This window comes from Ceratotherium simum, chromosome 8 (genome assembly GCF_057802395.1).
Source record: "Ceratotherium simum simum isolate JZ-2026a chromosome 8, ASM5780239v1, whole genome shotgun sequence".
NCBI classification, from domain to species: Eukaryota; Metazoa; Chordata; class Mammalia; order Perissodactyla; family Rhinocerotidae; genus Ceratotherium; species Ceratotherium simum.
The window spans coordinates 18,395,752-18,421,336 of NC_141907.1; the positions used below are offsets into that span (position 1 = coordinate 18,395,752).

The 25,585-nt window shown below is 38.8% G+C and overlaps 1 protein-coding gene across 1 annotated transcript in view; it reads left to right on the forward strand.

Annotated features, from left to right (window-relative positions):
* Positions 1-25,585, forward strand: part of LOC101395770 (cytosolic beta-glucosidase) — a 104,477-nt gene that overhangs the window by 31,164 nt on the left and 47,728 nt on the right. Inside the window, exons 2-4 of the mRNA XM_004432315.3 lie at positions 3,345-3,572; positions 13,477-14,273; positions 15,016-15,139. Of these exons, the coding sequence (XP_004432372.1) occupies positions 3,345-3,572; positions 13,477-14,273; positions 15,016-15,139 (1,149 nt within the window). The remainder of the gene's footprint in view (positions 1-3,344; positions 3,573-13,476; positions 14,274-15,015; positions 15,140-25,585) is intronic.

The window sequence follows — 25,585 nt, forward strand, 5'->3', positions numbered from 1 at the left end:
TCTCAGTTGTTTTGCTTTCATTTTGCTTGTTAACTTTAGCAAAAATATCAACCACCGTTCATGTGAGAACTACACACGTTTGTCAAGTTGCAACTATAGCTTGGCTACCAGTGTTAAGAGTTTGGCAAAAATCTAAAAGAGCATTCTATAAGAATCAATTGGCTATATGGAATTTACAGAAAGAGCATTGTATTATTTTGAAATTGTGTATTACAAATCCTTTATATCAATAAAGTTTATAATAAACATATGTATACATATAGGTGTATATATATATATATTTCCTTTTTTTTTTTTTTTGCTGAGGAAAATTAGCCCTGAGCTAACATCTGCTGCCAATCTTCCTTGTTATTTTATTGTTTTTTTTGCTTGAGGAAGATTAGCCCTGAGATAACATCTGTGCCAATCTTCCTCTACTTTATATGTGGGTTGCTACCACAGCATGGTTGATGAGTGGTGTAGGTCTGTGCCTGGGATCCGAACCCGTGAACCTGGGCCACCGAAGCGGAATGTGCCGAACTTAACCGCTATGCTACAGGGCCGGCCCCTATATATTTTTAAACATATAGCCAGTTAATATTTACTAGCACATCACTGCTTAAGCTCTCTGAGATCAAGCTTCTTCATTTATTAAATCAGTTATCCAAAACTATGAGCACCGTACTTGACCAAAATTGTATTTTAGTGTTCATGCCTGTTTCACTCTAAGATTGGATACCAGCATTCTTTTTTCCTCCATCCTTCTAAACCCCATATATAGATATAACTTGAGAGCCATTGGAATGTATAAACCTTTTGCCTCTATATTACAACGCTCCAGAATACAACACTTTTTAGTATGCATGACGTCTTCCTATAGATATTTAGTATCATACCTTGATATCAACTGTCATTTTTGCTTTTGTCACAGCTTCTCAATTCAGCAGCCTCTCCCATCTCCCCAAGGTCCCCTCTCATAACTTAATTGCTTGTGTTGTCCTTTTGTTGGACTAGTGACTATACCTAATCCTGTTAGAATTGTGCACAGAATATGAGTAAGTAGATGCTAAACGAGGACCTTAAAGACCTTCCTATAATTGCTTTAGTCTACTTTACTCTAGCTGTGACCTCCTTTCTTGTATAAAAATCACTAGGAAATATTTTAGGCATACAAAAAAGATTGTGAATAATGTAATAAATTCTCCCTCCACATATCTTTTACCCAATTTAAGGAATGAAACATAAGATATGCAATCACAGACCCCTTATTCTCCTCCCTGGTTCCATTTTCCCTCTTTTTCTCCCCCAAAGTAACTGTTAGTTAGCCTAATTTTATCACTCCCAGGCATGTTGCTGTATGTTTACTCATATGTATATGTTCAGAAAAAACATGGATTGTTTTACATATTTTTAAATATGTAACAAAACATGATAAACATATTATATATATATTCTTTTTTAAATTAATAGACTTTATATTTTAGAGCAATTGTAGGTTTACAGAAAAATTGAGCAGAAAGCACAGAGAGTTATCATACACCTCATTCCTCCAGTTTCTCTCCTTCTACCAACATATTGTGTTAGCATGGGACATTTGTTACAATTGATGAACGAATAGCAATATGTTATTAACTAAAGCTCACAGTCTATGGGTTTTGACAAATGCATAATGACAAGTATCCAGCACGACAGTATCATACAGAATAGTTTCACTGCCCTAAACATCTTCTATGCTCCACTTATTCATCCCTGCATACATTCTCTTGAATCTTGACTTTTTGTTGTTGTTTAATATAGTTTTGAGGGTGTCTTAGTCCATTTGGACTGCTATAACACAATAGCATAAACTGGGTGGCTTACAAACAACAACCATTTATTTCTTACAGTTCTGGAGGCTGGAAGTTTGAGATCAGAGAGCCAGCATGGCCGGCTGAGGCCTTCTTCTGCATCACAGATTTCTTGTTGTGTCCTCACATGGTGGAAGGGGCTAGGGAGCTCTGTGGGGTCTCTTTTATAAGAGCTAATCCCATTCATGAGGATTCTACTCCCATGACCTAAGCACCTCTGAAAGGCCCACCTCCTAATACCATCACATTGGGCATTAGAATTTCAACATACGAATTTTGGGGGACACAAACTTTCAGACCATGGCAGAAGGTTATCTATGCTCTGATTTATTCACTTTAACTGTTGATTGGTGTTTCCTCTCCGTGGATATACCTCAAATTAATTGTCTGTTTCACTGTTGATAGGATGTAAATTGTTTCCAGGATTTTGCTATTATGGACATCTCTGCCTCAATAATCTCATATATATAATCTCTTTGTGAAAATATATATGAATGTTTCTCCAGGGTATGTGCCTAAAGGAGGAATTAGGGAGTTATGAGATTTTTAAAATTAATCCTTTATACCATAAAATGGATTCTAACTACCATTTTAAACAAAATTTCTGTGTGAACAGATATTCCAAATCTAATGTAATTTTTACTTTCTGTTCCTGTAATATGCAACACTCTCTCTTACCTCTGGGTTTAGGAGGATCTTAGCTCTTCTTTTCTCCATCCCTCTCCCCTCCACCTCCCAGCAATTCACCTTGATGATCCGACTTTTGCTTTAGGTTTCAGTGTAGAAGTCACTTCTGTAAGAGACCTTTGACTCTGGCCCACATCTGGATAAATGCCCTTCCCTAGTTTTCTCGCAAGGGCCTTTATGTTGGCTGTTTTGCAATTGCCAATAACTAAGTTCCTCAAGATCAGGAAGCACAGCAGAGTTCACCCTGGTATCCTTCATACACAGCACAGAGCCTGACGCACATTTGTTCAATTAATGGAGGCACGAATGAATGAATATAGGATACCAATGTCATGTCAACAATGGCAGAAACTAGCGCCTCCCCACAATAATTGCCATCACAGGCCCCATTTTTAGATAACAGGAGAATAGGATTCAAGTGTAGAGGGCTAACGATAAGGTTCCAAGACTCATCAGGTACATCAAGGACAAAGCGTGTCAGTCACGGCCAGGAGAAATGCTTACAAGGAGGAGATGTTTTCAACTCACACATTCATAAGCTGGGGCCTGCCTCTGTCTACCAGCTGGGACATCTTCAGATAATGAACCATGAAAGCATGTTATGCACCGGCACTATGCAACAATTTTTCATTTGCCACCAGTCAGCTTCAGGGATCAAGGACAGCTAAACACGTAACCCTCTCATGCGTGTTATTTTAAAGGCATATTTTAAAGTTATAAATACGGTAAACTGAGTTAACGAGGTATGCCCTTTTGCCGACAAATATTTACATTCCATATATGCCTCTTGATGTCAAGAGTGTAACCATTTCATTTTCTTCTTTTTCTCAGGAGGCTGGGATGCAGATGGAAAGGGCCCTTGTGTCTGGGACACATTCACCCATCAGGGAGGAGACAGAATTTTCAAGAACCAGACTGGCGATGTAGCTTGTGGCAGCTACACTCTGTGGGAGGAAGATTTGAAATGTATCAAACAGCTTGCATTGACTCATTACCGCTTCTCTCTTTCCTGGTCACGTCTGTTACCTGATGGGACGACAGGTTTCATCAACCAGAAAGGCAAGTGTTTCTTAAAAATAGAAGGTTGCAGCTTTAATTCAAGGTTATTGCTGCAGTCTGGCATAATTAATCCAGTATGCTATTCTGCAGTGTAGCTTTGAAATGGCAAGTTTTTAGAGTGATTATAGGATAAATTTTTTGAAATGGGTTTGTGTTAGCTTTCTCAATAATATTCCGGTTTCCTTTAACTGGAGATCTTTGTTGGAAGGAGGAAAATTGATGAGCAGGAAGGGAGTTGGAATAAGTGTTTTATGTAAGTAAGATGCTATTTGAGTGTTAACCTGAAGGTGAATTTCCAAAAGTTGTGTATTGAATTATTTTCACTTGTATTACACTGTGATGAGTTAGGAAAGCCGTGCAGAACTTGAGAGATTCTGAGCATTTCAATTGGAGATGAATTAGAAGAGATAATTAACTAAAACAGAGGTTAGCACCAAGGTACCTGGAGTCCACTTACTTGGGGTTAAGTGCCAGCTACATCACTTACTATCTATGTAAGCATCTCTTGGGCGTCTCTGGGTGCCTCAGTTTCCCCACGAGTAGAAGGGGATACTATAATAGTTCCTACTCCAGACAGTTGTTGGAAGATTAAATGAAATAATCTTTGCAAAGTGCTTTACGTGGTAGCTGGTATATCATAAAAGCACTCGATAAGTGTTAGCTGTTATTCATGTTATGCCTTCAAATTAAAAAGACTACTGCCCTTTTTGAAAGCCTTTTATATATGAAGCATTTTACGTATATTTTCTAAAAGGTATAATTATCACATTTTACAGAGGTGTATATCCAAATCCAGATATTTTGTAAATGGTGGATCTGGAATTTAAACCTAAGGTCTGGCTAGCTCCTTCCACACAACGGAGTTGGCACACAATGACCTCAGAGCCGAATTTGGCCTGCCACCTATTTTTGTAAATAAAGTTTTGTTGCAACAATTTATAACATATTGTCTTTGGTTGCTTTCCCACTAAATGGCAGAATTGAATAGTTAGGGCAGAAAAGGTATGGCCTGCAAAGCCTAAACTATTTACTATCCGGTCCTTTACGGGAAAAGTTTTGTGACCCCTCTATTACAACACAATGACTTCTTAACAAAGAAACTTTACTGCTACTTTGTCCTGGAAAAGATTTCACACCACTCCTAGGGATGGGACCAAGTGAGGCAAGTGAGGTGCCTTGGGTGCAAAATTTAAGGAGGTGTTCACTCTCAGGGCCTGCAAGTCAGGAACCTGAGTGAAGGTACCTGCCTACCTCACCATACTTCCAGCCCAAAGAGTCTTCATTGATCCTAAAGTGTTCTTTTTGAGTAAGTTATCTAATTTCCTACATAGTATGCACAATCTGTGATAACAATTCCTTGGTAGACATGCACTTGCGATGCTCATTTTATAAGCTGGGGTAATCTCTACATTGTGAAATGGAACCGCAGCTCATGGACTTACCTGTAGCATATGGCCTTAGAGTGGCCTCCCCAGATAGGGACAACATAAAATTAGCAGGTCCATTGCTTGATTCTAAAGACATTAGCCCCCGTGACTAACTGCTGTAGGTTGAATGTCTACTTTCTTATCATCACTGGCCAGTTTTATTTTTCTACTTTAAGCATGAGTTATTTTGTTTGGTTTAAAAATGAACTCATAATTTTCTACCTTCCTAATCCGCCACCTATATCCTCTCTTCTCTTTGGCACCATCATATCCCTAAGGTCTAAAAACTAAGAGTAATCATTGAATCTTCTCTTTTCTTTGCTTCCTACATCTAATTGCCTGCTAAATATGATACATTCTACTTATGTCTCTTTAACTTCTCCGCTCCCAGCCATCTTCTCTGTCCCTGCCCTAGTTTAGGTGTTTATCGTTCTCATCAAGGACTTTTTGAGATATCCTTGACAAGTCTACTTACTTTCATTCTCTTTCTCTGTCCTTTAATCCTGTACAAAATGCCACCACAGCAATGTCCCTAAAGCTTTGTCCAAATCATGTGGGCTTGCATCATCTCCTGCTAGAAACAAAGCAAGATAGAATTTTTTTAAGTCATTCCAAGCCTCAATGTACGGTCTACACTCCTTCATATAACATTCTAGATTTTATTTCACTTAGTCTTAACTCACCTCTTAAGTATTAGAGGCTGAATCCTCCCATGCATGTGATCCATACAATTCCTCCATGCAATTCCCTAAGCATGTAGCCTGCTACTTATTAAACATACTATGCAATTTACCACCTTTGGAGGAATTTTCTTAAGCTCTTCCTCCTGCCTGGAATGGCCTTTCCTTAACTCCCAACTATACCTGCTGAATGTCCATCTTCCCCTTAAGGACTAGCACAAATGTTTCCTCTTCTTTAGAGTCTTCCAATATTCCAAGACAGAAGAAGGCTTTTTTCTATTCCCATAGCACTTTGTAAAACTCTTAAGGTATTTCTCACATTATTATATCCCCTGTTAGACTGTGAGAACCTTGAGTTTAATTCAATTCAACAAACATGTATTGTCTACTGTGTGTTAGGGACTGTGCTAGGTACTCATAACATAGATATAAGAAAATCCCTTGAAATGTTTACAGTGTAACGGGCAGATAATTCTGCCCGTTCACCCCTGAAACCTAGTCCAGTGCCTGGCAGGGAGAAATTCAGTACACATTTACTGAATTTAATTGAATTAGGTCTATAACAATCATAAAAATCACTCTCAGGGAAGTAATGTTTGCATTTTATCGAGCATGTGGTGTGTGCGGTTCACTGTACGCAGCACTGCACCTGCTTTTGCTGATGTAATGCTCCTAACAGTCCTATGAGTGAGGGGCTGCTCGAAACAGAGAGAATAATGGTAACCTAGGGTATAACCTGGGCGTAAACTTGCCAGGATGACAAATTTAGTTGGGGTTGAGTTCAACCTGGGTCTGTCTGACTTCAACAACCTAGTATCTAGGCTAGAGCTATTTACAATCTCACCAAACCACATGTACTCTCTGTGTTACAATTTCCCTGTTGGTAAAATGAAGTGGAGGCACTGTATCAATAAAACCATTTCCACTGTTCTAGTCCATGATTCTAGAAGTTTGGAATTTTCACTGAGCTTCTATTTGGATGTTAAACAACAGAAGAATTAAACAAACAAACAAACAACCCACCAACTCATAATATATGTCCATAATCCCTTATCTGAAATTCTAAAATCCAAGAGGCTTTGAATACTGAATCCCTTTTAGCAAGTTTAGTTCTAAAACTAATTTGGCAGCAAAAGCTGACCTGAATTGATGTGAAAGTTTTTTATCATCTCAGTTTATTCTACTTGGTGAGAATATTTATCTGTTTTACTGCGGAAATGTTAAGGGATACTGACCCAGACCTATGGAGGGTATTAAGCTTAATATATGGTATTTACTCTGTGTTTCCTTTCTAAAATCCCAAAATTCTGAACACATTTGCTGCCAAGATTTTCAGATAAAGGGTTATGGACGTGTACCAATATGTCAACATATCAAGCTATTTAAAGCCAACTTAAGATATACAGAAGTTCATGGGGCACCCTGTAGATCAGTTACCCGAGAGTGGGGAAACCGAAAAGCTGGAGGGGGCTGGTGGTGGAGCTGGAGTCACTGGGGCCACCTGAACAATGTGAGGAAATCACTCTTGTGAATCTCACGTGGGGATCACTTGCCCCCAGCGCTGAGCTTTTAGCGTTCGGCCTCAGCTTTTGTAAAGCCATAGCTGATTAATATTACAGACTTTTCCATGAACAAGAGGGCACTGGAGGTGCTTCCAGTAGGCAGAATTTCAATAAGCAGTTGCTCACTCTAGTGCAGTGACCCGTTGAAGCAATTGGAACGGTTTTAACTTAGAAAGGCCATCATTTGTTTTTTCTGTTTAAACATTTTCTCAAAGAGCATGTAAAAAATTAGAAAATCCTTGCCACAATCTTTTCCAAGGAATGCCCTTTTTCGTGTTTGACTCCCTATTTTAAAGCTTGATAAGAGGACATTTGGAAACTTGTAAAATCCTGTGTTCCCAAACTGGAGGAACATTTTACAAAATGGAATTGTTACACAGCCTTTCTCTTTCGAATGTGATGTTTTCGAGGTTTAACGAGAAGAGATGGATCTCGCAGCGGAAATCACATATTTCTGTATTTATCAACTGTTCAAGTGCATTTTCATATCTGCCACAAAGATAAGTTTCAGATGATTAGTGGGAGACCCAAGTATTGGAAATAAATAAAAAAGAATGTTTATGCAGAATTTCTTATTCACTTTAAGATTTAAAATATGAGGACACTTAGCAGGAATGGTAGTTAAGTGTGGCAGGCTGAATAAGGGTCCCCCAAAGATGTCCACGTCCTAATTCTTAGAAATTGAATATATTATCTTTCATGGTAAAAGGGATTTTATAGAGGTGATTAAGTTAAGGATCTTGAGATGGGGAGATTATCTTGAATTATCTGGGTGGTCCTAATGTAATCACTCGAGTCCTTATGTGAGGGAGACAAGAGGATCATAGTCAGAGAGAGAAAATCTAAGAATTGAAGCAGAGGCAGAAAGAAGAGAAGATGTTACACTGCTGGCTTTGAAAACAGGAAAGAGCCATGAGCCAACGAATGCAGGCAGCCTCTAGAAGCTGGAAAATGCAAGGAAATGGATTCTTCTTGAGAGCCTCCAGAATGGATGCAGCTCTGCTGACATCTTGATTTTAGCTCAGTAAGAACTATTTTGGATATGTGATGCCCAGAACTATAAGATAATAAATTTGTTTTGGTTTAAGCCACTAAGTTTGCAGCAATTTGTTACAGCAACAACAGGAAACTAATATAGACAGTGTGCCAAGAGATCCTAGGGCAAGGAAAGAAGTTGGTGGTGGGAGTCTAGAGAGGAATGAACCTAGAGAGTTATCATATATTTGACGCATGGTAGGCACTCGATCAAAATTAGTTCTACTTTAAGACATTTATAGTTTGACTAGGAGAATTCCAGTTTATTTTCCGTATGGAGACATCATCTTTGCAAGTTTCAGCTACATCCTATTCTAAGGGAATGTCTCCATTTCTTTGTTCTACATAATCCTACTCCACTCCTGGCCACAGCTGGCTGGACGAGGGAAATACTTCTTTATCTGTGACATGTAATTTGTATAACCTCAAAAAGATAATCTTGCCCAATTCTCTTCCTTTCTCAAGGATGTTTGGAATTGAGGAGCTGAGAGACTGAGTTGGTTGGTGGTTGGCACTAGGGCTGTGCATTATCTTTAGCAGATGAGATGGCCATTTAGAGACCATAGAAAATTGGGTGCATAAAGAAAACTGGTTCTGCGAGAAGGAGAGAAATGGAGTAGATGTTGAGTGAAGTTGGGGTGGGAGAAACCAGTCTTTCCTGAGAGGCAAAGATTTCTCAGCTCCCAGCTGCAAGTCCTTCAATTTCCAGTTGCAATTATTTTCTGTCATTGGGTATCTGATATCTATCTGTCACTTCAAATAATGCCCACTGCATCCCACACAAACCAGCCACCTGCCCCTTATGCCACCTTTATAGTATTTGAGTTAATCTGAGTGGGTTTCTTTTCCAAAACACCTTTACCCAAAAGACCTTTGACTCAAATATGCTTCATATTTTCAAAGGTCAAATATGAAGAAATGGGCTTAATTGAAACAGGGAAGGTGGTAGTAACTATGAAAGAAGACTATGGAATTTTCAATACTTAAAATAATCAATCCTGTCCTAAATATCAAGGTGCAGAACAGGGTCCAAATGATCTCTCAAAGTTTCGAGATCCCTTGATTGGTAACAGATGATCATTTAAAAATACACATTTATCCATAGAATTAGATACCCTGAATTGTACCAATTTGATAAAGCTAAAGAACACTTTGATGATTTGTTCTCATTCACTGTAACACTCATGAGCTGGCGCTATTAATATTCCTCTTTTACAGATGAGGCAGATTGGGTGTAGAGAGGCCAAATGATATGTCCATGGTCTTTTGACTGAATTGTCTGACTCTGGAGCTTTGTTCTTAAAAACTTTACCTCAATGGATCATGGAAAAGTCTCATTGCAGCACCAAATAAACTGTACAAACCAGAAGTAAAACACTCAGTTCTGGGATATTAAATCTTAATTATGCAATGCTTTGTCGCTCTGTCGTGCTGATGAGTGAGAAAAAATTTTACTTAAAATTTTTTTTATCTTCAGTTCAACTGAGGATTATCATGTTGTTTGAATTACGTTGCCATCATTAACGATTGTGCCATATCTAATGATGCTTACAAGAGATAAATCATCGATTCCTCCAAAAATGAAAAAAAAATCTGATATTATAAATCAGCTCCAGAGTAGGTAATTGTTAAGGCTGGTGAAACAGAGTTACCATGTTTCTGGTTCCGAAACATTAGTAAATGTGGAAAGTGGAATGTCATGGTGGGAACAGTTCAGTCTTTGTAGTGAGACAGACTGGGTTTAAATGTTATCTGTGCCATTTGACAACATTGTCACCTTAAGTCTGGCACTCACTCTCTCTGAGTCTCAGTTTTCTCATGTCTTTTGAGAATAAAAATGCCCACCTCTTGGGTTTAGCACTAGGATTAAACAAAATGCGCGACATCAAGTACATATAGTATGAATGCAATAAATGAAAGCTGATATTATTTTTATATTCAAAGCCAATGGAAGGAGTTGGCTATGAAAACCTTAACACATGTCAATACTAAGGTGATTCCATCATACCATCTCTAGATATTCCATTTTACAAATGAGGAACTGTGGGCTTACAGAGGCTCAGAGATGGGACGGTGGAATGCTTTTTCACTGAGAGAGAAAAGGAAAGTTTATAAATTTTTGTGAGTGTATTAGCTTTCTACTGCTGCTGCAACAAACTTTTACAAGTTTAGCTACTTAAACAACACAAATTTATTACCTTAAAGTTATGTGGGGCAGAAGTCTGACATGGGTCTCACCAAGGTGCCTCTAGGGCTGCATTTATTTCTGAAGGATTAGGGGAGAGTGTTTCTTAGCTCATTCAGATTGTTGGCAGAATTCAGTTTCTCGTGGCTGTAGGACTCAAGTCCTCATGTCCTTGATGGTTGTCAGCTGAGGACCATTTTCAGCTTCTAGAGGCCACCTGCATTCCTTGGCTCGTGACTCCCTTCCTGCATCTTCAAAGCCAGCAATAATAGGTTGAGTCCTTCTCATGCTGCGATCTCTTGTGCCTCTTCTGTTGTTGCCTTTTTCCTACCTACTCTTCCGCCATCCTCTTTTACTTCTAAGCCCTCATTTGGTTAGCTTGGGCCTACCTGAACAATCTAGAGAAATCTTTCCATCTCAAGATCCTTAACCTTAATCACATCTGCAAAGTCCATTTTGTTATATAAAGTATCATATTCACATGTTCCATTGATTAGGGTATGGACGTCTTTGGTGGGGGGAGCTTATTCCCTCTACCAGAGAGTAAGGACTTACAAATGGGTCTTCCAAGTATGGAGATGGTAGGCATGATTCACATTATGTTCCAGTTTGCAAAATAAATGAGCTGTTGTTAAAAATATCCCCTCTTACAGACAACACATGACCTTGCGTAATTTGGTTTCTTCTTACCCTGCTCACCCCTTACCATTCTTATTCCTCTTCTCAGCTTTCTACTCTTTTCACACTGAACTTTCATTTCCGAGAAAGAGCCATTCTCTTCTAAAAGAAGAGACCATATATGACAATATATGACAATAAAACTCTGACCCACATAAGAAATTCAGGAAGCTAAACCATAACCTTTGCAAGCAATTGCCCCAGAATAGTCCGAACTTGGTCAAAAACTGCCAACTTCTCCACTTTTTCCTCCCCTGCCTCCTGTGTCCAACTCAAGACCAACCAGAGGAAGCCAAACGTGCTCCCCAAACCACTTACACAGAATGCCCTGCTTCTACTTCACCTCCAGCTGCCCTATCCAACAGCCTCCAATCACAACATACCTGAAGTCTTCTCCCTCCCATCTTTTTTCACTATAAAGCTTTCCCTCTTCCCCGACAGCCTTTGAGTATCTGCCAAATGCAAGTGATGATGGCTGACTCCCTTGCTGTAGCAAGCTCTGAATAAATAGACTGTTCACCGTGGGGTGGTCTTTGGCTATCTCCATACCTCCTTTGGTCTGTTGCATGTTTGTTTCTCCTTTTCTCTTCCTGGATCACTCTTTCCTCCTTGCCTTATGTGAGTAATTTGCATTCATTTTTTGAGTATCAGCCTAGATGTCACTAATGACAATGATAACAATAATAATTATTAGAATGATAGCTAACCTGTACTGAGCCCTTACCTTATGCCGAGAACTGTTCTAAGCATATTCAGTTTATCAACTCATTAAATTCTCACAATAATTATTGAAGTAGGTTTGTACTATTATCCACATTTTATAGATGGGGAAAGATAATTCAGAGAGATAAAGTCACTTGCCCAAGGTCACTGAGACAGAGTTGAAGGAGTTGGGATAGAATTTAGGTAGCCTGGCGCCACAGTTCACTTTTGAAGCCATTATGCTACATTGCTTTCAGAAAAGATTTTCAAATGTGCTGAGTTTGGGAGGGATACTACTTATCATATGTTTAAAGAGTATTCTGTACTTTATCTTTACTAGTAATACTGTATTGTAATTGTTTATTAATTTATCTGTGGTCTTTACCAAAACTTCAGCTCCCTAAGGACAAGGAGGGTGTTTATCTCACTAATGTTTGTAAGTCCAGCACATACGCATAGTAGCTTTTCTATAAACGTGTATTTAAAGAATGAATAAATGAATGATTGGATGAATGAACACATGCAAAAGTTTGAATATTATTTTTTAAAATTGGAGGATACTAAGTTACAAAAAGGAAAGGGACTCTACACCTAGGGAAACTTTGAATGCAACACAATTCTACATATAAATTTACAATTATTGTTCAGGAAACAATCTCTCAAAGGAGAGGACAGCATCTCTCTTCGAGGCTTATGTCTCCTCCTTACTCTTGGACATAAAAATCACATGAAGTACTAATATCAGCCTCACTTCAGAAAGTCTCTTCTCAGTAAAGAGTCATTATTAGGTTGGACTCAACATCTTCTTGGCCCTGGTTTCTGAGGCAGAGCAACGAACTTAATAACAGTCTTCTGAACTCTGCTGCAATCCCGAAAGTTCTCTCTCGCATGCATGCAGTGCTGGGACAATCAGCTGAGAGCCAGGGGTGGCTGTGTGTTCTCATGGACTGTGTCAGAATTTTAGAGCAAACACTCCAGCAGAGAATTTCTTAGTGTGCCAAGCCTCTGGCTAACTGCCCTTGCAACCCACATTCTGGGATAGGTGCTGAGCTCTTGTTCAGGCTCAGTGGGTCTCCTTTCCTAAACTTGTGAGACTGATGGGTCTGGAGAAGCACTAGGACAGTCATCTGGTTCAATTCCTTTACTTTATATTTAATACCATTGGAATCCTTTTATTCATTCAACAAGTATTTATTATCTACTAAATTTCTGGTACTGTTCCAGGATTTGCGGGATCCAGAAGTGAATTAAATAGGCAAGGCCCCTGCTATCATGAGGCTTGTATTCTAGTGGGGTTAAGAGACAAATCAAGCATACAAACAAATCAAATAATGTCGATAAGTGTGACAATAACAAAGTTGTGTGACAGCCACTTCCCCAAATGTATCCCTTTCAGAACACACGTCTTCCACAATAGTGTCAACCCATCATACGCCCACTCTCTGATCAGCAGTCCTCTTTGGAATTCTTCATGTTTCCTCCCAGCCTTTAATTGACTATGCGTAGGAAGTAATAGACTTTATTGTGAATAAAAGTTATTTTGGAAATTATTCCCTATCCTCTCCTGATCCTTATTTATTGTCATTATACTAAAAATAACTTTTCTTCTCATACTTTCTTTTTCTTTTCTCCTAGGAATTGACTATTACAACAAGATCATTGATGATTTGTTAGCAAATGGGGTTATACCCATAGTGACCCTCTACCACTTTGATCTGCCTCAGGCGTTAGAAGACCAAGGAGGTTGGTTGTCAGAGGCAATCATTGAATCCTTTGACAAATATGCCCAGTTTTGCTTCAGTACATTCGGGGATCGAGTGAAGCAGTGGATCACCATAAATGAGCCTAATTGTTTGGCCCTGATAGCGTATGATCTTGGTCTATTTCCTCCTGGTGTACCTCACTTAGGAACTGGAGGTTACCAGGCAGCTCATAATATGATTAAAGCTCATGCTAGATCCTGGCACAGCTACGATTCCTTATTTCGAAAAGAGCAGAAGGGTATGGTGTCTCTATCAATTTTTGCTGGCTGGGTGGAACCAGCAGATCCCAACTCAGTGTCTGACCAAGAAGCTGCTAAAAGAGCCATCGCTTTCTGCTTGGATTTCTTTGCTAAACCCATATTTATTGATGGTGATTATCCTGAAGTTGTCAAGTCCCAGGTTGCTTCCATGAGTAAAAAGCAAGGCTATCCATCATCAAGACTTCCAGAATTTACAGAAGAAGAGAAGAGAATGATCAAAGGCACTGCTGATTTCTTTGCTGTGCAATATTATACGAGTCGCTTAGTCAAATACCAGGAGAACAAGAAAGGAGAACTGGGTGTTTTCCAGGATGTGGAGACTGAAATTCTTACAGACCCATCTTGGATAAGTCTGTATTGGCTCTACGTGGTGCCATGGGGAATACGTAAACTACTGAAATACATTAAGGTAAATGCACAATTTGTTTGTGTCCGTGTACATCCAAATAGGATGTACGATAGGAAGACAGGCAGACATATATGTACGTGTGTATAAGAACCTGAAAAAAGAATGATTTTAGGCAATAGCATATACATTTGTTGGCCTGGGAAGAGAAGATTAGGATTTAAGTGGAAAAAGGGTAACCAGCTGATAAAGGGCTTCAAAACCATGGTCAAAGTTAGAATGCACTGTTAAAGTCAGTTGTGGCCATAGGAGTAGCTGGGATGTGTTTTTCAGGCTGGTGCCACGACTGTGATTATTAAAAGGCATATTAAGGGTTGAAATAGCTGGATCCTTTTTGGGTCTCTGTTCTTCTGGATGACATCCAGATAGCTGAAATTAGAATTTCAAGGTATCAGTTTTCAGGACCCCCACTGTGGAGCGATAGAGAGTGTGGCTGCTGGTGGGACCAAGGGGTTAAGGAGCAGTGACAATCAGCAGATGCTGATGGAAGAAAGGTATTTCTGTCTTCTCATTATAATAAGAGTCATTTGACTGTCTTCATGGACATTTGCACAGTTTTGCTTTTCCATTGTTAGTCATAAAGTGTCAGTGCATGGAAAATTAAGTTAATAGGGTCAGCGCAATTTTATGAAAACTAGGTTTGGAGTTGTAGCTTAGAGAAGAGCGAAGGTAATGCACCTGATTTTATGACTCCTTTTTTTTTTTTACATCTGTTTGGAATAAAACTTCTGCTCTCTTGTTCCAGGATACTTATAACAACCCTGTAATTTACATCACTGAGAATGGGTTTCCCCAGCGTGACCCCGTGTCTCTTGATGACACTCAGCGCTGGGAGTCTTACAGAGAGACGTTTCAGGAACTGTTCAAAGGTACCATTTGAAATGATGAAAGATCAATTGTGCAAACTTAATGTAATTTTCCCATGTGTCTATTTGCATTCAGCAAAGACCAATGATTTTGAAAGCTGAAATTCATGTAAATCAGTGTAAAGCCACGTAATTAAGAAAGAGGAGAAAAAATATGTGGGAAAGAGGAAGCTGAGATTTTGGCCTAGCTTCAACCTCCCAAAATTTAATCAAGCAAAAAAGCAGCATTTTGTGACTCCTGGGTGAAGGTGACATGAATAGAGTAGCTGTTGGGAGAGAGCATTAGTTATTACAAAAGGATTAGCACTGACCAACTATAGCATGCTTATTTGCATATTTTAATATCCTACCTACCAAGATATGAATTGATAGAATTTTTAAAGGACCAAAATTAAGCATTTGTGCAATAAACTTTAAAGTGGTATCACTCTTTGATCAATGTGTGTTTCGTTTAAGCTGTAACAAAGCAGCCCAGTTGGGAACAGTTTTTTTGTCATATAGAATATGTGAATTTTGTGGGCCGGCCCCGTGGCTTAGCGGTTAAGTGCTCGCGCTCCGCGGCTGGCGGCCTGGGTTCGGATCCCGGGCGCGCACCAACACACCGCTTCTCCGGCCATGCTGAGGCTGCGTCCCACATACAGCAACTAGAAGGATGTGCAGCTGTGACATACAACTATCTACTGGGGCTTTGGGGGGAAAATAAATAAATAAATAAAATCTTAAAAAAAAAAGAATATGTGAATTTTGTTTCAAGACAATATTATTATTATGGTAACTGCTTTTCCCCCACGGAATTCTTTTCATATTTGAAAACAAATGTGAAGGAATAATGTTTAACTGATAACACACATTTCTACACGAGTTAATTTCCCCCTTTTTGCTACCACTTGGAACATCGTTGCTTCGTAAATTTAATTTCTCCTCCCTATGTAGGAATAATCTCATAGCACCAAAATCCAATGCAAAATGAGACTTTCAATTTCCTCCCTTACCATGATAGGTACACTTATGTCTCATCATTCTATTTGAAAGGTCCTGGAATTATTCATTCAGAAATTAATTGGTAATATACTGGAATCAGCCAGAAGGAATTCTGGAAAGTGACATAGTGGTTTCTTTCCAAAACCTGAAATATATTGACTCAATCCTTCACTCAGGTCTGGAATTTATTGGCAGAGGGCAATAGGATTCCTACAATTTGATCCAAGTGAAATAATTCTTTTGTATTACACACAAAACTGATTCTTCCTCTCGTTGGGAATACACCTTCTGGAAAGAAATGGAAGTCTCTAATTTTCTGAGATTCCTCCCCGCTTCTCCCTGTAAATGACGTTGTTCATAGTTAATACACTGATGTTCCCAGCTTTACGCTGAGATACAAGTAGGCTAGTTACCATCAGGCAGATTTATGGATGATAAAGGGACCATAAATGACTTGTCCAAAATTGTTCTGTGTATTTTTGGGAAAAGAGAGAAAAATAGAGATTGGCTTTCTTCATTCCCAGCTTGGTGCTTTGTTTAGTGCTAACATATAAGGACATTTCAGTGCTCTTTGAAATACTTGCAGGTACTTTATGCAGTCGCTTAGATCTTTAAAACTAAAAACTCAATGGTGAACCCACAAGCTAAGACAATTTAAAGATCGAAAAGTAACTGAGAGCAAGAGTGGAAAATATGAGAAGATTTGGGTTTCTGAGGGACAGGAGAGGAAAATAGGGTTAGGAACAAAATCCTGTTTTTCAACTTGTTGAATTTCTATTGTGTCTTTAAATTGATGGAAAAAGTATCATGCACTTAAAACATTAATTGTTCACAGAATCTAAGTTTTCTTCTGATTCTTAACATTAGATGATCTATATTCATTGTAAGGAACACCTAATACTGTGTTTGTTTTGCTTTTTTTTTTAAAAAATAGCCTTTCAAAATGTGCAGAAATCTACATATTGACCAAAAAAAAAAAAAAACCCATACATAAGTGTATCTATTCTGGATGTGGTATATAATGATTTTTCATTTGTCGTTGTAGTGGACGGCAATTATTTCCTCTGTGGTGAAACTTTCTTTTCTAATAATTAATCCCATTTCTTCTGTGAAATACCCACCTCCCCCATCCTCAGGCTTACCACAGGGACAGCCACGTAAGTAGAATAAACTACTGCTCCAGATAATTGATTGGTCTAGATGTAGGCACATGACATGAGCTGGGCCAATCCCAGTTCTTCCCTGGGATTTAGAACTTGCATCAATCAGATTGTCTGTCTCTTAGCCTGGGTTCCAGAGGGATGTAACTCTGTGGGCCATTGGTGGCTATGCCCTGCCGTGTAAGCTTAGGAACAGTGAGAAGGGGAGCTGCAGGTGCATCAAGGGAAATGGAGACAAGAAACAGGAAGAGCTTCAGGACAGCACTTGAGCCTCTAAGTTCAGTTTTTCCTCAGACCCACCTGCAGGATGTTCGTGAGAGACAATACTTTCACTTGTAATTAAGTGCTCTTTCTGCTTCATCTGATTCTGATTGGGTTTCTATCACTTGGAACAAAAAGTCTTCATCTATATCATCATCTTATTTCATTTTCAAAACAGTGGGATGAGGTCATTGCTCCTATTTTACAGACTGAGTATTGAAGAGGCTAAGTCGTTTGCTCAAGATCACAGAGTTACTAAGTAATATTTCCTGAAACAAAGCAGAATGTCGGTATTATTGTTATTACTACTATTTTGGTGTTTGATAAGATCTGTGAGTCCAGGGCTTTCTGACTCAGGCTGCTTGCTTGTCCCACCGCACAGAACCTTTCCTCACCTTTGGTACTCTGGGCTTGCATAGATTCTGCTTCCTCTGCAAGAGCCCACAGGTCCTATGACCTTGGACAAAGCCCAGGCACTCCATATCCTGCCTCTCCTCAGAGGAGCAGAGCAGAATTTACTAATCGATTTCCTGAGACTCTTCCAAGTTAATGCTGATGATCCTGATTGGCGAGAGCTTTACTAGTAAAAAGCACCTTGTGAACACTTAAAAGTAATAACAGGCCAAGGAAGACATTCATGGGAAGCGCTGCAGGTGAGAGCCTGCCAGAACCGAGGAAGTCGGATGATGGCTTTGTGATTCCCATGAACAAAGCCTTCCCTCCACCATCACGCCTACAGACAGGCACATAATGACACTATAGTTGGATCAATGGCGTCCACCTGGAGGTCTTACTGATCGCTTCAGGCAAAATCCCACAGCGTTTAATAGAGCAGTAAAAAGTAAGCTAATGTTTCTATTTCTTTTTGGGAAAGGAAAGAAAAAAGAGGAAAAATGCCATTTCAAGAAAAAAATCAGCTAATGCCTTTTTAATCATTGCATTATTTAAACGCCTTTAAATAGGTTGTGTTTTAATTAATGTAGATATAGATAAGAGAAAAGAAACACAGTGGAGACACCAAAAACCTGAAATAACATATAACTAGGCTTGCATTCCAGCTCTGCAAATTATTCACTGAGGGGCATCTGGCAAATTGTTCAACCTCCCAAACCCTTAGTTTATTCACTTATAAAAATGGGATAACACTTTCCCTGGCAGGGTCGGTGGAAAGATTCCATTTAGTGAGCTATTGCGTAAAACGCCCTAGCAAATGCCTGGCACATAGTAGGTCCTCAACCAATGGTAATAATTATTATCATAAAATGTTCACTCAAGAATATATTTATCACCCCAATTTGTTATTTAAAAAATGTCATCCCAAGACTTCTTTTCATTCCTCCCCACCATGTCTCTTAAGTTACAGCAGAATAATCCCCCAAGTCTGCAGGTTTCTCTATCATTCTTTTGGGGTACCTCTGAATGAGTGTTGTAACATTGGCCCTCTGGCTATTTACCATTGCATCCTGTGGAGAAGAAAGCAGCAACGACCTCCCTTCATTCGTTATTTCCATTGGAGAGGTTGCCAGATTAGGTGAAAATCAAATCATTGGCAGCAGAAACAACTGTCAAGCAACTGGGGAACTGGAATTGCTCTGCCACATAAATTTTTGTATAAGTTCCAGAAGGAGTGATCTTCAAAGAGTTAAGCTTTTCTCACATCATATGAATCTTTATTACGTTCATAAAATTTATACCAGTTCTTGCTGCTCCAGAGCCAGCAGGCGAGTTTAAGTTCATACGTAAACACACACAAATGGATACCTCTATAATCTGAATGTTGCTGGAGAGGTGAGGAAGTATGTAAGCCAGGGGAGGTTATTCCTAATGGGAAATACTCCACCCATGACCTAAATTCTCCTGAAAGGGGATCTGAGCCCGTGATCAACCTGTTCCTCACACCTACCCAGCATGTGCCTGCCTTTTACTTGGCTCGTGATCTTTCCTCAAACTATAATGCCATGGCCTTTGCCTTCTTCCTGGCTCAATCTTGTTGTCTGGAGGACATGAACAGGTTTAAAGTCAGACAAGACATGGGTTTGAAACCTGGTTCTGCCACTTACAAGCTCAATAATTTTAAGAAAATTCTTAAACAGACAACACTTCAGCCGTCTAATTTTTAAAATGAGAATATTAATAGCCACTCTATCTTCCAAAGAGTGGTGACAAATGAACAAGATAATGCTTATAAAGCCTAAGTGCAGAGTTTTTTGTATTTTTGTATGTATGTATTTTTGTATTTTGTGTGTTTTTTTGGCATATTACCAAGGATTCTGTAAATGATGGCTCATTTTTGGGGGGGGCGGTCTGTGAACCCTCTGAGAGCTACAGCTGTGTCTTTTTCATAATTATATCTTCAGCCCTGAGCACCATTTCTGTCAGATAGTAGGTGTTCTACACATGTTCGTTGATTTTGGTTGTGTCTATCAGGGAAGAGGTAGTCAACGGATAATGAGAAATAAATGATTAAATGATTGGGAACTGTATTTTCTTTCCCTAAAGAAATATATCCCACATAGAAGAAAAAAAAAAAAAAACAAAAAAACGCAGCCTTCTGGAAAGTTTCTGAGCCAGCCCAACTTTCCAGTCAGATCCATGCCTGAGTTAGCACAGCGGTAGATGATTGCCAAGAAGGTTTGTTAATGACCAGCTTTAGGCTTTTAATGACAAAACCCCTCAGCAAGATGTCATCGAAGTTATTGAAGACTTCACTGAAAGTGTTGAAGCTGATGCATTGTAACAAGGAGGTTATAAATCTTGCAGCTTGGGTATACCACTAAGACAAGACGCTGAGCACAGAATCACCCTGCTGTTGTCTGTCAGCATTTCCGCCCCCCTTCCCCTTTCCCTTCCCATGGAGAGCCGGTAAAGGAGAAATACATCCATTTCCCAAAGTAGTGCAGACCTGGCAGCCACCTGCCTATGCCAATTTCAGATCACAGAGGCCCATTTAACTGGACAAAATGTGTTAAGCACCTGTGTTTTTCTAAATATGCATTAAAAAAATCCTAAAAATTAAGAAAAGATCTCAACTGTTAATATCTTGACCTTTTAGAAAAACCAACCAATTAAAAATCCATTGCAAGCTCTGAATAGAGACTCAAGTACCTGAATATAGATTCCCACTCCATATCTGCTGTTTTATTGCTTCTCAAAGTAAACCTTTGTTAACTCAGCCCCTATGAAGCAGTTCATCTCATAGCTCATGGAGAGCTCACAGATTTGGGCACATGTTGGGTGGGATGTTGGATTCACTTGATACTGTTGCTGCTGGCTGGACTGGATGGCAACCAGCAAAGAGGAGTCAAGGTCAGAATAGAAAAGGAAGAACGAGATTCGAAAGCCGTGCATCAGAATTGTTAGTGTGAGCTAGTGTACAGACTGGTGGAATTTGAAAAGTCAAGAAGAAAACCATTTCTAATATATGTGTGTAGTGCCAGCTACGTATTCAGACCACATATAGACTCAGACAGCCAGAGATTAGAGTTAATCTTAACTAGAGATGTACCCGATGACCTTCCTCTATTTCTTCTCCCCGACTTCCATCAAGTGGCATGCATATTCACCTTTGCCTTCCATTCCCCATATGAAGTGTGGCAGAGTAGAAAGTCTGTAGTGTCTGGAGAGTGAAGACCAGGATTGAGTCCTGTGTTCTAGTGGTATGCCTTTGGGTAAGGCATCATTAGGACTCTTTGAATATCACCCTCCTCACCTGTTAAATGGGACTAATGCTAATTGCTATTCTGCCTAACCCAAAGTCTGTTGTGAAAATAAAATGAGATGATTTATATCTACATATGCTCTGAACACCTTAAAATTTTAGATATTATTTTCATATATTTACTTTACACTTTTAAGTTCATCCATCACTCGGGCCAAAATACATAATCTGGACCTCAGTGTTCTCCTCTGCAAAGGGAAGGGGTTGGTGCTCATTACCCAGATCCTTTCAACATCTACAATTCTCAGATTCTGTGGTTTTTGTTTTCCTGCACGTTTCCAAACTGCTATGATAGTGTGATTAGTTTAGGAGTTTTAGAGAACATATACTACGACCAAGTGACTGGTGTAGTGCTTGGTAAAGCTCAAAATAATACACACACACGCACACACACACACACACAGGCGTTGTTGTTTTTGAGCCACTTCACGAGGCTTATCCAGGTGAGGCACATATTGACATGATCAGGGACATACACCATGTAGCAGGCACACCCTCTCAGAAACATAGCAACATAGAACCTGGTGCATCTGCTTCATCAAAGCAGGTTTCATGGAGTTGCCCATGTGAGTAGCAGCTCAATCACACATCAGAGAATCTGCCCTTGTGCTTTCTGATTGGCAACCATTCTTTATCTTCTCTTTCCATAAGATTCAAATACTTATGCTGTGCCCCTACTGGTGGACGTTCCCATGGTCTTCTTTTTAATTCAGTTCCAACTGCTCTAAGGGGATAATTACTCAAGGTTTCCCAACACTCCAGGCCCAGTGAATTTTAAGACTACTATAAAGCCAACAACAATATTGTACTACAATCATCAGCCTTGCTAAGAGACTAAAACTTACCCCAACCATTAAACGGAAGGATAATTATGTAATATGATAGAGGTGCTAAATATCACTACAACAGCAATCATATTACAATATATAAATGTATAAAATTAACAGTTGTACACCTTAAATTTACATAGGTTATGTCAAATATATTCAATAAAAAAATGCGAAAAGCAAAAAAAAAAAAAAAGACTACTATAAAGCCTTTTTTTTTAATTTGGATGACTCCAAACTTACCCTCCATTTTTTATGACAATCCCTCCAGTAGTTTTTGTGTGATGGAGCAGCAAAAGAAGTTCAGTTCTATTTTATAGCTGTAAAAGAGACCAGTAAAATAATCGAAGTATAATTTATCTGAAGAAAATCTACTTTTCCAATGTGAAGAGTAGATTCAATGGAATCTCAAAAAAGCGGAAAAAAGAAGACGGATTTGATAATGATTTTTTTAAATGAAGTATAATTGACATACAACATCGTGTAAGTTTAAGGTGTACAACATGTTGATTTAATACGTTCATATATTGCGATATGCTTACCATTGTAGTGTTAGCTAACACCTCTATTATATTACATAATTATCATTTGTTTTTTGTGGTGGGGACAATTAAGATCTAGTTTCTTAGTAACCTTGAAGTTTATAATACAATATTGTTAACTGTAATCACTATTCTGTGCATTAGCTCTCCAGAACTTATTTATCTACTAGTTCCTAGTTTGTACTCTTAAACAACATCTCCCCAATTCCCCCATCCCCTAGCCTCTGGTAACCATCATTCTACTCTTGGTTTTTATGAGTTTGGCTTTTTTAGATTCCACATATATGGTATTTTTCTTTATCTGTCTGATTTATTTCACTTAACATAATGCCCTCAAGGTCTATCCATGTTGTTGCAAATGGCAGGATTTCCCTTTTGCTCATAATTCAGATTATATATATTCAAGAATAATATTCCATTGTGCGCATATATATATACATATATCACAACTTCTTTATTCATGCCTCTGTTGATGGACACTTAGATTTTGTCCATATCTTGGTTATTGTGAGTAATGCTGCAATAAACATGGGAGTCCACGTATCACTTGGCTATCACCAAGAAGACAAGAAATAACAAGTGTTGGTGAGGATGTGCAAAAAAGGAACCCTGTACACTGTTGGTGGGAATACAACTTATTTCAGCAACTATGGAAAATAGTACAGAGAAAACTCAGCGAGTTAAAAATAGAACTACCACATGATCCAGAAATTCCACTTTGGGGTACATATCCAAAAGAAATGAAAACAGGAGTTCAAAGAGATAATAGTTTTTTTCAACTTGTTCCAGGAGAGAGCAATTTTGGAATATTCAAGTGATGAGGGGGTTACTGGAATTGAGGGAAGTGAACTTCTCAGGTTTTCCCCAGGGCCAAGGTGAAGTGGTCCTCAAGCATCTGCCTACATTAGCTCTTATTTCCTGATCTCCAAAATAACCTGATTACTACTTGGCGTCTTAGTTATCCTGAGAGTGAAAAGGCGCTGCTTTGGAGCAAGGCTGGTAGATTTTATCATAGTGTAATTGGCAGGGGTTGCCTGGATAACTGTGTTAAGAAGGATTCCATTGGACAGCTGTGGGCTCGTGGAAAGAACAGAGAGAAGTGGATGGGTAGGTGTTAGCCATTCCTATGCAGGAAACTTAACATGAGTTTTCCAAAGCTTGGAAAGGGATATTCCCCATTATAAATTAATACATTGACATCGTGTTTTGTAAATCAAGGTCTGTGAGTTCATCAGTGGGGATTAGCTCTGGGTGCACTGCAAAGATGAGTTTCTGGATTGGCATAATTGATAATTAGACTGTAAGCAGTATTAATCTCACCAGTTCCATTGCCTTCCTTTCGATGGTCTTCTTATCTTACCTAGTTATAACTTCGACATTATTTATACTGATCAGTTGCTCTACATTCTCATAAATAGTTTCTGCCAGCTTTCCCAGACTCATAATTGGTTGAATTAATGGTTAATTACATCCCATATTATTTTTTCACTAGTGAGCCTGACACTGTGTAGAAGAAAATTAGCAATATTATGAATAAAAACATTAAAAATTGATGCCATAACTAATTCATGGGCTCCTTGCCTAACTGCAGCCTTGTCACAATTAAGTACCTGTTGAATAAGACAACTGAATAGATGGAATTTGAGAGACACTTTGGTTCTTGCTTTTTTTTTTGTGAGGAAGATCAGCCCTGAGCTAACATCCATGCTAATCCTCCTCTTTTTGCTGAGGAAGACTGGCTCTGAGCTAACTTCTATTGCCAATCTTCCTCCTTTTTTTTTTCCCCCCAAAGCCCCAGTAGATAGTTGTATGTCATAGCTGCACATCCTTCTAGTTGCTGTATGTGGGACGCGGCCTCAGCACGGCCAGAGAAGCGGTGCCTCGGTGCGTGCCGGGGATCCGAACCCGGGCAGCCAGTAGCAGAGCCCGCACACTTAACCGCTAAGCCACGGGGCTGGCCCGACACTTTGGTTCTTGAAGACAATACCTATTATAATCTTTGAAAGGAAGGAAGAAAACCATTTTCAGGAAAAAAATGGAAGTTATTAAAAAGTGTAAGCATTCCTAGGCAAGAACAGTGTAGACAAAGATTTTATTCCCTAGTTTTTAAAGACAAAATTCTGACCAGAATAAAATTTTGCAGTTTTGAGCTGTATACTTAGCATTCAGTAAGTGTTCACTAAGTGTTTAATGCATGACTAGGAGACTGAGTCTAGATTAGCCGAAAAACTGAATTGCTCCTGGGAATTCCGATGAAATATTAGATTTATACCACCATTTTGCTTTTTTAATTTAAAAAAAAGTGGTAGATTGTTTTTACTATTATTTCGTGCATCAGTATTATGCTTGGAAGCTAATTATACCTTTTGATATTAAGTTTGGTTTTGTTGTGACAGTAATTGAAATATATGCTAAAGTTTTAAAATCTTTTTATATAAATACACTTAACCTCTCTGTGCCTCAGTTTCCTCATTTGAAAAACAAAAAGGTTGAACTAGCTATTCTTTTGGGATCCTTCCAGTTTAAGAATTATATGACCCTCTAAATACCCTACCTAGGTAGGAATTTCAAGGATCATATTTTATTAAAACTCTTGAAAATTTCTTAGGCTATAAAATTAAGTCTAAGGAATTATAATTAATGGTCTTTTTTTTTTTTTTTTTTAAACTTTCTTCATTCTTCTCATCCAGCTACTTAATTTGAAATTTGAACACCATTCTTATCTGGACATAAAATTAGATCTTGCCCTTCAATGAACTGTTTCTATTGATATCAATTCAGGTTCCAGGTCACATTTTCTTGACCTTCAACCTGAGTGTCTCCTCTTCTATTCACTCGTATTGAAAACGAACCTCACTTTTCTTCCCCTGAGAAAGTTATTCCTTGGAGTTCAGAATCAGAAGGGTCACCTAAGATTCGAGTTTAACAAAGTTAGTGTAGAGACCATAAAATCTCCGAGA